The sequence below is a fragment of the Pyxicephalus adspersus genome, chromosome 2, assembly GCF_032062135.1.
Source record: "Pyxicephalus adspersus chromosome 2, UCB_Pads_2.0, whole genome shotgun sequence".
Classification (NCBI taxonomy): Eukaryota; Metazoa; Chordata; class Amphibia; order Anura; family Pyxicephalidae; genus Pyxicephalus; species Pyxicephalus adspersus.
In genome coordinates this window covers 132,056,331-132,069,647 of record NC_092859.1, presented here as the reverse complement: position 1 = coordinate 132,069,647, position 13,317 = coordinate 132,056,331, and the positions used below count along the sequence as shown (strand labels likewise).

The following is a 13,317-nucleotide window of genomic DNA, read 5'->3' as shown; positions in this document are numbered from 1 at the left end:
ATCTTTCTGCATTGCTGAAAAAGAAGTTCAGTGCAAGAGCACTTTTCACAAGATTTTGCCTCTTCTGCGTTCCATAGGACTCTATTTGTAACAATGGTAGTTATTCACCCAAGGTTTCAGCCTGGAAGACTTTAACTGCTACATTTTTTACCTTCATTCAGTATGTGATTTGGAAAGGTGAGCTCAAGAACACCTTCCATTTTAGTTGAAGATCCATTTTTAAGTTGTTTTTTTTTTTTATATAATACTGATCATGTAAATGAGTCTGCAGTGTCTTTTGGTATGTTATCTGCAGAACCCTGTGAGATATTAAGAGAGCTCTGTCATTGTGACTGCTTTACTCTTTTATTCAACTAACCTTTTTTTTATAATCCCACTGTTAGGGTGCAGGATAAAACCCCTGCTTTTACCATCAAACAGATATATAAAAAATATTCAAATCATTTTTATTCAATATCAGTTGCTAAAAAATTTAAACATTTCGAGTTTGTTCTCATTCAAAAAATGGCTCTGTACATAAGTTATGCAGGCGCCTTCTTTACAAAGCTGAAAAATGGCAGCATGCAGCTAAAATGCGTAGAGGAAGAAAATTGCTGCCTTAAAATTTACATGTTTATTGCTACTAGAAAGTAGAGGATGAGGTCTTATTTGGCAATCTGAATTCCTGGGAAGTGTAAAACAAGATATAGGCTAATGGACTCTGAACATCATCTTCTGTGATTCTAAAGTGCCTGGCATCATCATAGGCATTCCACTCTTTAGTCCCAGGATGCTTGCAGTAAGCAGTGTAATGGCCACACTCAAGCCCTCCAGAATGGTTCTGTAAACAAATGGGAAAAATCTGATAAAATGTTGCACACGAAAAAATTATTTGTTCTGCCTATAGTCAGACAACAGTGTTGAGGCCCTAGCTGCATCGCCTCCAGCCATATTGTCAGAATGCTAACAAGACAAAGCAATATGGCTGTATAATACTATTTACTAGCATAAATACACAAGGTTTTTACACGGTACAGTAATCTAGCAAAAATGTTTCAAATGAGCTAAGGATCCATCCAAGTTTAGGTCAAAGGGTAGATAGAAGAGATAGGGGACTGAGCATCAGCTGGACAGGGTGGGCAAAACTAGAAAAATAGCACTGGTCTAATTAGTCCAGTTTCCAAATCAGCCATCACAATGGCTGGGTCAGGGTGTTGTGTAACATTTCTGGGAGGATCCTATATGTGGCACCAATAAATGGAACATTCATAACATTTGGGCCTGTGTTGCTAGGTTTTGAACTTGGATGGATCATTCTGGCATCAGTTTAGAGGCTGATTTGGAATTGATTGGCAGTGCACTTGACATGCATTTGATGTGCTTCAGTCAGGTTTTGCATCCCCACATAAATAAAAATGCAAAAAAAGCACATAAGGTGAAGAAATGCCCATCAATAGCAGCCTTTAGGCAGTACTTTGCAGATATATTGATCTGGGTGGGTGGCTATAACAAAATCCTTATGGCATGCAAATATTTTGGCATCTAACATACTGATTAATGTACTAAAAACACTTGTACTTACCACAACAGAATATAAATGGTACACTGGCCGTTGAACATTATGTAGTGTTACAAATGGAGACATGTCTAGATTCACCAAAGGGAAAATGACATTGGTTTGCAGCTTCCTTCTTGCTCGGCCTTGATACTCAAACCTGAGAAGTAGATGGACATCGAGTTGCTAAATATAGGACTAATCATTATATGATTGCCCAATTTATATGTACAAGTTTACCAGAGGTGTAGTTATGGGGCCCATAAGCTATACAATTGTCATAATTTAGATTGTTGGGAAGTAGGGAAATGATCACATATATATGGGCACAGATAGGCCTACTGAATGTGTAATGCCTGATGCAGATGATAGATTTTCTTTATTTATCATCTTGAGTAAAAATCTAACACTGTTACATCTGTTGTTTTTTTATCAGTCTGCTGTGCTGGATTGCTAAGTGCCAGACTGTCTATGGCTTCTATTGTTTGCTGTTGGGGAGGACACAGCTGTCCCCTCACTCTCAAGCTCATCCCTTTCTTTCCATAGAACAAAATAGTGCTGCGTTTACAGTGCCTATTAGTTTTATTTGCCTACTGAAAGGAGATGGGGTAACCTAACGAAAACAGACAAGAGAAAACAGGGTTTGGAGTTAATAAATCCCAACGAATATAATAAATACCTCTTCAAATGTAGAATTAGAATTTTTGGTGGTTTGTTTATCTGTACTTCAACTGCAGCATCTTCTTTTGTTTTACAATAGGAACAGAATATCCTATCTGTCCAGGTTAGCATTACTTGTTGGAAGAAGCTCTGAAGACATTGCTGTAAAGAAGAATACACTTTAGATCCATTTTGCATAATGATGTCAACCAGTGCAGGTGGTGACTGGACATAGAATATAGGGAAACAATAATTCTAGATAGAGGGCCGTGTCACCTAAAACTATTTGCCACAAAATATTAATCCAATACATTCTAAGAAAAGAAATATCCGCAAACAAAACTATTTGTGGCAGCGTCATGCTTCTATCAAGCATATTACACTAATAGGACCTGTGTGTGTCCCCTCCTCCTAACAGGTTATAGTTGAGTTTTGACCAAAAAGTTGAATTCCCAATCCCAATGTTTCAAAATATTTCCCTTTTCCATGATGTAGTTGATCCGATATTCAACTAAATATCAGATATTCAACTGTCCAAACTTATTTTTTTTAAACACCATATTCCAAGTGTTAATTATTGTAGTTGCTATGGTAAGTTACTATATTCTCTATATAATGGCTAGGGTCCTCTCCTCCTGTGTCACTCTCAGTATTTGTCTGTCATTTGCAACCCATATTTAATGTACAGCGCTGTCTAATATGTAGGTGCTATATAAATCCTGTTTTTTCTTATTAATAATTATATTAATAATAATAATAATAATAATAGGTATTATTCAAGTATGCTGTAAACTAGCAATAGGTAGCTAGCAGCCCTAAACTTTTAGAAGATAAGTAATTTTAAACTATGTAACAGTAGACCTTTTTATAATACCATCAGTGATGCTTCATTTCCAGAAGGTATGGGAAGTGACAGTACAGTAAACATTTCATCCTTGTGACTTCTCCTTCCGCACTCCATACAAATTGTTGTCTGACCAAGAACTCCTTGAAACAATCGTGTGATTGGAGTATTGGAAGCATTTCTTCTGGTATGCCTGATAATAGCACCCTGCACCATCTCAGATGACTTCCTGTTGTTGATAGTCTTAAATAGAAAAAAAAAAATGTCAAGGATTACCCATAAACAGTCATATTTAGAATGAAAATATTCATATTTGGATATGGGCAGTGTTTATTGTTCCGTACATTCAACCACACTAGGGGGACTTGTGTGACTTAAAGATAGTGAGATAATGATTGAAGGGGATAATCCCCCTAGTGTATATTTTATCTTTATCTTTCATAAAGCTCCAAAGGAACCCCGCTGGATCATTGTTAGTTGTACAGATATATACTGTTGGGATCCAGTACAGGAGTTGGATGCAAACAGCTTACAATACCGGACAGCCATGTGATTTGATTGAGAGTGGTAAATGACAGTCTGATATTGTTCCCTTTGAAATACATCACTTTCCCAAAAAAATGTTATACTCCATTACTTTTTTGTTTTCCCTACAAGCATCATGTACACCATTGTATAAGTAGCTAGAAACCCATAAAATAAAATAATGGATGGCACAATCTGGACCAAGGATTCTAAACAAACTCCATACAGACACTGATGAGTTCTCCCACAAGGCCTGATTTATTAAACTACTACAAGGCTGGAGAGGATGTACCTTCATAAGTGAAGCTGGATGATCCAGCAAACCTAGAATGGATTTCTTAGCCATTCCAGATTTGCTAGTGTGTCACCCAGCTTCACTGATGAAAGTAAATCCTCTACAGCCTTGGGGAGCTTTAATAAATCAGACCTCAGTGTTTACATGAATGGTAAGTTAAATCAGCTAAATGCATTCCATATGCATTAAAACGGAAGGCATGCAAAGCCTCTGTTTAAAAGCAGGACTCATTCTGCAGAGGCCTGCATCCTTTTCTGGGTTTGGATCTTCAGCCATTTAAATTGGCCAAACCAACATGACGCATGCATGGGAGGTCATTCATTCCTGGCACCTGGGAATTCCAGGATTGTACACTAAGCTGCGTTTGCAAAAGTCAGCCGTCAGTGATAAGTAAGCGTACATACAAAAGATTGTGAACAGGCAAGAGAAGCATGGAATGTCCCTTCTGTAATAAAGAGCCTGGATGTTTTTAAATGTCATACTATAGAATATATAAATGACACTTAAAAAAGCATGTTATTCTATGAAGTATAAAATACATTGGTGTGGTTATTCTTTAGTAGTTTTAATAATGCCCAGTAAATGTTCTTACATCTGCAAGATCCTCATATAAAGCATCCAAAATGTAAATCAGCAGTTCTTGTGCATCTTGTTGACTTTGCTTTCCGAAAGGTGGGTGAACTGTGCACAAAGCACACAAAAAACTTTTTGGGCTCACACACTGAGCTTCACCAAACCATAAGTCTGTCACAAGCTTAGCAAAGGCGTTAACAAATGTCTTGTGATCTCTGAAAAAAACAAAACAGAAATTAAAACAGATGTTCAGGAACTTCTCTAATGTTACCCTTATGTTCAGCAGACCACTTAAAGCTCAACTCCAACAAAAAATTGATTGCGTGTTTTAAACTCATATCTATCATGCAGCTTGTCATTTCTCTTCACCCCATATGTGTTCCTCACAAAGGATGGACAGACCCCCTACGTTTGGCCATGCAGGATTGCATAGAATGAATGCACATGCCCACCATCAGCCTACTATGTAAAAACATTTCCTGCTTGCTCTTGGGAATTCCTAGACATAGGGACACATACAAATTGTTGTCTGGCCAAGAACTCCCCGTGTTTTTCGGGTCGGGTCTACCCGAATTCGAACAGCCATATTCGGGTCGAATATAGGGACGACCCGAATTCGAACATCAACACTAATCGCTACCTTTCTCAATGTTTTGAACAACATGCCAACCCTTGTATCTATTTTTGGTTTGAAAGTCACATGACAATAGAAAAAAAAAGTTGTGTGTAACCTTCATTTGGGGATTCTGGTGAAGCTGACTGAAGTTGAATAAAGTCACCTTTTGATTTGTTCTAGGCAAATGATGTTTAAGTGACTAAACAAACTAATCAAAATCTATGTCAGTAACAGATTAACATATTATAAATACCAAAAATACATACCAACAATGTAACAGTCACATGATAAAAAAAAAACAAAAAACAAAAAAAAAAAGGTAACCTTTTTTTCTCAATAGGTTTGTGGTTACACTTAATAATAAAATAAACACCATTTACCTAGCAATCAAGTTCTCAAACTGCCAAGAAAAGAAGTATTCTACTAGCGGGGAGGTAGAGCTTAGACATTGTAGGACTGCGTTAATATAGCATGTGTTCCCCAGATTGTTCAGTCCTGTTACTCCTTTTCTTTTCTGCTTGCGTTGGGAATGCTTGGGAGAGCCACCAGATGACCCATTTTTTTTTTGACTAAAACAGAATGGACAGAATATTGCATATCAATATAATATGTATATACAAAATAATTCCATAAAGAGTAAGGGACCCATCAAGCTATGACTGGAAGATGCAGGGATGAATTTATATACAAATATCACAAGATACAGCTTGGCTACACCTATTTCTTCTTACTGTGCCTCTCTATTAACACCGTAATGTGATAAATCACTTCTCTGACCAACAGGGAAACTCTAGAGGTAGACAGAATAATTTCCTGGTTAATATAAGAAAATTCTCATAATTCCTCAGCTCAGTTTAGTGCACAACAAGTAATCAGAACAGGAAGTCTGAATATGAATTGTTTTTGTTAGGTGCTATATGCTTTTATCTTTTAATTTACAGTACTTTGGAATATGTTGGCACTATATAAATACTGTTTATTAATAATAATAAAAAAGGACTAGCATGGACATCCCATAAAAAATGCCTGCAAACTTTATCAGCTCACAACCTACAGTTAAGACTCAAGTGGCTGGGAATCAGAATAACTACAGAAATACCAATGGCTCTTTTAAAATAAATGATAACGTACATAGAAAATTGTGCCCTATTCTGTATATTGCAGAACATTGAGACATTTAATACATGTGTAGATGAACAAGGCAAACCCTTTGAAATTGATTGTAAGCAGAGTATTGATTATTTTAGAATAATATACTAGGAACAAGACTGAGAGATATTGATAGATACAAACAGCCATGGATTTAAATACCAATAATAATCACAGCAGGCAGACAATTAGACAATCAGCATATATACATGGTACAAATAGACAATGTAACGCACACATTTTAACTATGATCTGCCTGTTTGCAAACAAACTGTGCCTTAAAACCTACTCTGATTATGTAGTTGTAATCTTACAAGAAACTCCTGGAATATATAAAACACATGCAATATAAGTTTATTTCAATTTAAACATTGATTAAAATGAAACTCCAGCTAAAAATGCTGAATGAAGGAGTGAAAAAAAGTTTAGAAACTATATCAAATTTTCAATGTGGGCTTAGGTTGAGCGAATCAGTTGATGAGTCCATTTCAAATTTACTGACGTGGATATGATCTCTATGATCGCAGTTGATCTCCTGACTTGCAGGTGTAAGTTATTTTCCAATGGTAATACAATTCCCTCTTAAAGCAATAAAAACTACAGGCCCCTATACTGTGACCTACATGGGACTCTTACTGTCCTGGTGAGGACCTTATGAACCCCAGAGTTAAAATTAAAAGTTGGCAAATGCATTCCAATATTTCTCTTCTCATAAGTTTACAATAACTATAAGCCATCATGACTAGGTTTATGTAAGAAAATTTTAAAATTTTCTTTTTATCACAAATAGGGAAAAAAAAAAAAAACAGTTTGCATATTACTGACCTCCATAAAGCTAGATGCCTGGATCTGTATGCTTTAGAAACTTTCTGGGTCACTTTCCTCAAACAAGTATGCAGGAAAAAGTAAGAATAATGCCTGTATTGTTATCCCCATATTTCAGTAAGAATATAAATTTCAGTGATTAGCTCTAGAACCAGGCAACCAGCACTTTCAGAAAACAATACTGATTTTCTATGAAATGGTCAGTGACTATAGCTCCTAATTTACTTGTATAGATTCAGCTATAGGATTATCTATGACTCACACTCATTATCAATTCAGAGCAATAATTAATTACTGTTATTGTGAAAGGCCCTAATAGCAGCCTAAAAATTGTAACTTATAAATCATATGTACAGCATACATACACATGCATTAGCAGTGATCCTTTAGGGGAAGTGAGAGCTCCTCCAGACATTGAAACGTTGCTTTATGATTTTCCTCAATTTACGTTAAAGTCAGTTTTGGAGTATGTGCACAGCTACAACACCATCTGTGATAGTTTGTTAGTTATGGCCCTTCTGGGCCCTAACTGCCAGAAAACCCTTGAAAAGCACAAAGTGGACAGGCACTGCGGGGGCAGCCAGACTCAGCACCTCTAACACAGGTGCATGCACAGGTATATGCACAGGTATGGCTATCAGTCACCATAGGGGAGCTCTGGGACAAGTGATGTGATAAAGATTTCTTTTAGTAGTGTCAGGTTGTATGTAATATAAGGATTCTCCCTGGCAATTAACAGTCAGGAATGACCACTATATTTGTTAGTGCTGAGAAAGTGTACTCCAAAAATGTCTTTAATAAAAAAATTACAAATATCCATAAATTCTACTTGTCTTGAATACTTGTTTTTAAAAAAGTGTGCCAGTGTCACTTTTGTAGCCAATTAGGTAACAAAGAATCAGTGAAAATCCATTTGAGAGGTTAAAGATCTGAAATCTGACAGCTGCTGCATTGCCAACTCCTAGCCCATGATGATTACAAAACACTCTGTTCACCAAGCTAACACACCAGGATAAGAAACTTAATTTTTAGTGGTTTGACAGTCTAATAAAGTTTGAAAATGACACAAAAGCACCATTCTGTTCAGTAGATTGGGAGGACACCAGGTACACCCTGCTGTGCTCTCTTCCATAGTGCACAGCAGTTGCTCCCAATCATGTTCAATAATTGATGAACAGAACTAGGGGACTGCTGTATATATCCGGATTTTCATCTAAGACGACATCAAGAAAACTTCTATGCCGCTTTAATGTGCATTTTATGTATTATAATCTGCATTTTAGGTGATAGGGATACCAAAAATTTTTGTAAACTTGCAACTGGTCATTTGGAGATAAATGTACTACAGACCTGAGCCTAGTTTACAAGATGAAGTTAGCCCAAAGTGTACCTAAAAGCAGGACCAAAGTCCTTCATTTAAAAACTGATGGAGTTACAGAATGCAACACTTGTTTTGCTAACATGATTTCTCTGTCTCATAGTTCTGTCTGTCTCCTGGCTTAGGGGATAAAAAAAGATAATCTCACAATTTAACTTTAGTATGCCATAACCAGGGACCTCTTTCAATAGTAGTTTGAGACTGAGAGGACTCAACATCTATTACTGATATTATTACACAATATTTATATAGTGCCAACATATTACACAGACCTGTACAAATTCTATAGACATGTCACTAGCTACATGTCTTTACCACAGTCTAAGGTCAATTTGGGGGAAATCAATTAACCTAACTGCATGTTTTTGGATTTTCTGAGGAAACTCACACAAACACAGGGAGAACATGCAAACTCCATGCAGATAGTGTCCTGGCTGAGATTCAAACCTGGGACCTAGTGTTGCAAAGACCAGAGTGCTAACCACTGAGCCACTGTGCTGTTGTCCATGTTTTGTTATTATTTTTTTATATTTAAATTGGGTATCGCAGGGATGGGAAGTGAGGGAAAATTCCCCATTGTGGTCACATTTATTCCCTGTTCTATCCAAAAGTATGAAGAATATTTTTGGCTTGAGCAGTGGTATAACGGCTGGTTCTCACTGTAGGGACGTAATGCATTTTAATAAACAGGCATGCACTGATGTGAATATGCTGATGAACACAGCATATCACACACAAATGTAGTGTTACCACATGGAAAAGCACAGCAACACATTGTTAAAGTGCATTTGGGATTCCATTACCAATTAATGGCAATGCAGCACATCAGCGAGTGTTGTATGTTACCACTACTGTTGTAACTGGTTGGAAAGTAAGGCAATGTATTAGAGATTTAATACATGCACATTTCTAAATAGCACAAGGAAAGAGATGGCAAACAGAGGGTTTTTTTTTTGCTCCATTACCAACTCCCACCCCATGATGATTACACACACTCACCAAGCTAACACACCTGGATAAGAATCACAATTTTTTTAGCAATTTGACAGTCTAATAAGATTTGAAAAAGAAACAAAAGTGCCATTCTGTTCAATTAATTGGGTGAAGGTGGGGGTACAAGTGGCACCCTGCTGTGCTCTACTCCATAGTTCACAGCAGTTGCTCCCAATCAGTTGTTCATTAATTGATGAACAGCACTGGGGGACTTTTCATTTTGGGGGATTTTCATCAGTGCTAAAAGTTTTTTTGGGCATTATATATTCAATGGTAAAATGACATAGCAAACATAGGTCAAAACTATTTAAATTTTAAATAGTATAGTCCCTACCCCAATACTTAGTGAGGGTTTTTCTGTGATAGTGCACTAAACATATAGTTCCTGTGTTATAAATCAACACAGGACAGCAGCACAGGTGACAGGCAAAGATATTTCTCTCTCACGCTGTACACTCAGGATAGAAAGCTTCCTTTATTGAAAATTTTAAACAAAGTTTGCTCCTGTAAATTTGTGTTTTGTCCTCATATTGGAGGTATTTTCTTCCCTAGACTCTTTGAAGCACAAAAATTAATTATTTGTCTAGTACTCCCCTGAGGAAGCCTAATAAGGTGAAACGTGTTGGGCTTAGAGACCCAAAGACATTGCTTTTTCAAGTACACTGCCCTACGTGGGAAGTACATACCCTGATTTATAATATGGGAACTATATGTTTAGTGTACTATCAGAAAATCTCTCGTCTGGACTACTATAACATCCTCCTCTCTGGTATTCCACTAACCTGACTCTCTCCTCTACAATCTATTATGAATGCTGCAGCCAGACTCATCCATCCTTCCCTCCACTCCTCTTCTGCTGCATATCTCTTTGAAGTTCTTTTCATTGGCTTCCATTTCACCTTAGAATCAAGCTCCTGTGGTTTGCCTTCAAATCTCTACACAGTTCTTGTCCCATTTACCTTTCTGACCTGATAGAAAACTCACCTTCCCATCTTCTTCTGTCTTTTAAAACCCTTACTACTTCCCACCACTACATATCCCCCCTCCTATTGTGTGTTACTTCCCCCACCTCCTAGATTGTAAGCTCTTCGGGGCAGAGTCCTCTCCCCCTCCTGTGTCACTGTCTGTATCTGTCTGTCATTTGCTACCCATATTTATTGTACAGCGCTGTGTAATATGGTGGTGTCATATAAATCCTGTTTAATAATAATAATAACCCCGCACCAGGTAATGGGGTTGGGACTCTACTAAATAAACTTGTTTGTAATTGTGTTGACACGTTTGCTATGTCATTCTACCCTTGAATATATGTTGCCAAAAAAAACCCCCGTTTGCCTATCTCTTTCTTTGTAGAAATGTATCTGTACTGCGTTGCCATTAATTGGCACAATTTTGATGATTTAGGGGTTGGCAATCTAAATGTAAGCCTATTTATTTTACCATTCCATTTCTACAAGTACGGTATAAATGTATATGTATAGCTTCAATGGATAACATTTAGTTTACTAAAGCACTGTGTGTCCTAAACGATTGAAAAATATTGTTTGTCCTTTTTCATTTACAGTTCTAAAAAATTCCGCAAGCTCTTTGAAGCCACTTCCTGTCTACATTCTATCTGTGGCTACATGTCATTGCTCAGGGCTAGTTTGCTGATGGTGACAACATTGTAACAAACCCACCTAATGGGCATTGGAATACCTGCTTCTAATCCAAAGTGATCATGTGAAAGGGTAGCAAAAAGAATTGGGACACAAGGACATAGTGTAGTCATATTACAGAAAATGCATGTAATAAAGCTGAATACCTATAGAGAATAAAAAACACATCTGGAAACAACATGTTAAAAATGTTATGAGATCTTAATAATTGGGTTTACAGATATGGTAAAACTACTTACAAATCCGCTCCTCCACTATAGTCTCTTTTCTGATCCACATTCATAATATTATCACACTGTGCAGAGTCTGAACAGGCAGAAAAACCAATCATATCTTTAGAAAGAAGTTCCACAAAATCCTCAAGTAATAAATCTTCTTCCGACTTTTGAATTGAATGAAGTATAAAAGCATTAATGGTAGAAATGTGAACCAGAAGCCAAAAATATACCAAGAATAGAGATGGAGGATGACTGTTTCCATTCATTGGAAATAAAGCATAGCCTTCCCAATCAGAAAAATAGATTTCAGTTTTACCATTATATTCTGGTTGAGAATTTTCCCTAAACCAAGGAAAAGGTTGCAGCCATATTCCAAGCTTTCTACACTCCCTAATAATGGCTTCATGTATATGAGCTGAACTGTCAATCAGCACAGTTTGATGTTTGTTAGGGAGTGGGTTAAGGAGTTTGTGAATTATGTATACCAGTGGAATATATTCTGATTCACTTAATACTTGGGAGAGGGAGTATATGAAAAAATTGCAAATAAAACCTGTGTCTTTGTCTACCAAGAAAGCAACCCGTAAGTCTCTATGATGCTGTTCACCCAAATCCACTTTATATTTTTCAATGCAGAGAATTTGACCTGGCTCAAACATTGTCCTAAAATTTAAAGCAAGTTTTTCCTGTAACTTGTTCATTTCCTGGAAAAAAGTTGGGATAGTTTTTTTTGTTGTATCAAACATAGTGAATATATCCTGGAGATGCCCATTTAAGGTTAGTTGAAGATAACGTTTCTTTGAGAGATCAATGAACTCTTTGGTTGGCCTTTCATAGAATCCAATCAGCCCACTCCATAACAGTCTTCCAATCCATTCCACAATCTCTGCGTGTTCCACCTTTTTGGAACTCCATGATCCATTCTTATTCTTCTGTGGTCTTCTGCTAATTTTAGTGAATTTCTTCACCGCCTTGCTCAAGATGTCTCCATTTACCAAATAATTAAATGTATCTTTCATTGAAGACTGTGCTAGATAAGCAGATTTTTGAGGCCTGGTTCTGGTAGGACCTTCAGGTGTTACTTTATGTTTTGTGTTAAAACATCTTCCACAAAGACCACAGGATGTAGAAGTAGCTTTGACTACAGAGGTGTCCTCAGTTGTCCACTGTACAGATGTGAGTGTGGCAACTAATACATCCATAGCCACTAGCAGCACCTTGCTGGATATAATACATCCTCAGGATACAAGCAGATGGCATCCATTCACTAGCTTGCTGTACTTTTTGTTTGTGGGAGTGGTAAGCCGGTTACCAATAACTCCTAATTAAAGGCAGCTCAACATTCCAACTGTATGTGTACAACCATGCTATAGTAAACACAGTACAAGGCGAGGCAACCTAAAACCTTAATAACTACTTCACAAACAACACACATTACAGCAGTATAGTATTGAAGGTTACCTCCTTACATACCTCCTGTCTGTCCCTGATTTATCCATCCCTCTGTCCCTTTGTCAATTTTTGTTGTTCCTCTTTTTGGATGGATATATACACCTCTATAAAAAATGTATATTTTTTACCATTACAATGTGTTATTTTGTGCTAAAACTTCACCCGGCCTCTTAATTTTTTTATTTGCTTTTGAAAAATGAATATAAAGGAATTGTTGTTTTGAAGAAAGCACGTGTTGGTTCAACCAATCATTTAGTTTAATATGTATAGTCCACAAAATAGGGACAAGACAGGGGCATGCCATTGCCTACATACCTAGAGCTAAAAAGTGTCCCTGTCGAAAATTTGCTTATATAAGCACTTGGGAATCTATTTTAGGCCGCTCCTTGGATAGTGAGGAGTGGTCAGACATATGGGAAGCAGCGCACAAAAGTTCCATCTGTACATTATATAAGGAAAATTTATACAAAATAATATTTCGATGGTATCACACACCTGATGTATTACACAGGTTGTTCCCCATTGTGGACCCTACCTGTTGGCGATGTGGGACACAGCGAGGTACTTTGGAACATGTATTTTGGTACTGTCCCATTA

The 13,317-nt window shown here is 37.1% G+C and overlaps 1 protein-coding gene across 1 annotated transcript; it reads right to left on the bottom strand.

The window, feature by feature from the left end:
* Positions 1–70: 70 nt before the first annotated feature.
* On the bottom strand, positions 71–7,628 carry USP50 (ubiquitin specific peptidase 50). Its single transcript, XM_072402428.1, has 7 exons — positions 7,387–7,628; positions 5,428–5,616; positions 4,451–4,646; positions 3,069–3,281; positions 2,214–2,356; positions 1,562–1,694; positions 71–820 (listed from the first exon to the last, which is right to left on the bottom strand). Exons 1-7 carry the CDS (start codon positions 7,434–7,436, stop codon positions 623–625), a joined length of 1,122 nt encoding a protein of 373 aa, XP_072258529.1. The 5' UTR covers positions 7,437–7,628; the 3' UTR covers positions 71–622.
* Between the last annotated feature and the right edge of the window lie 5,689 nt (positions 7,629–13,317).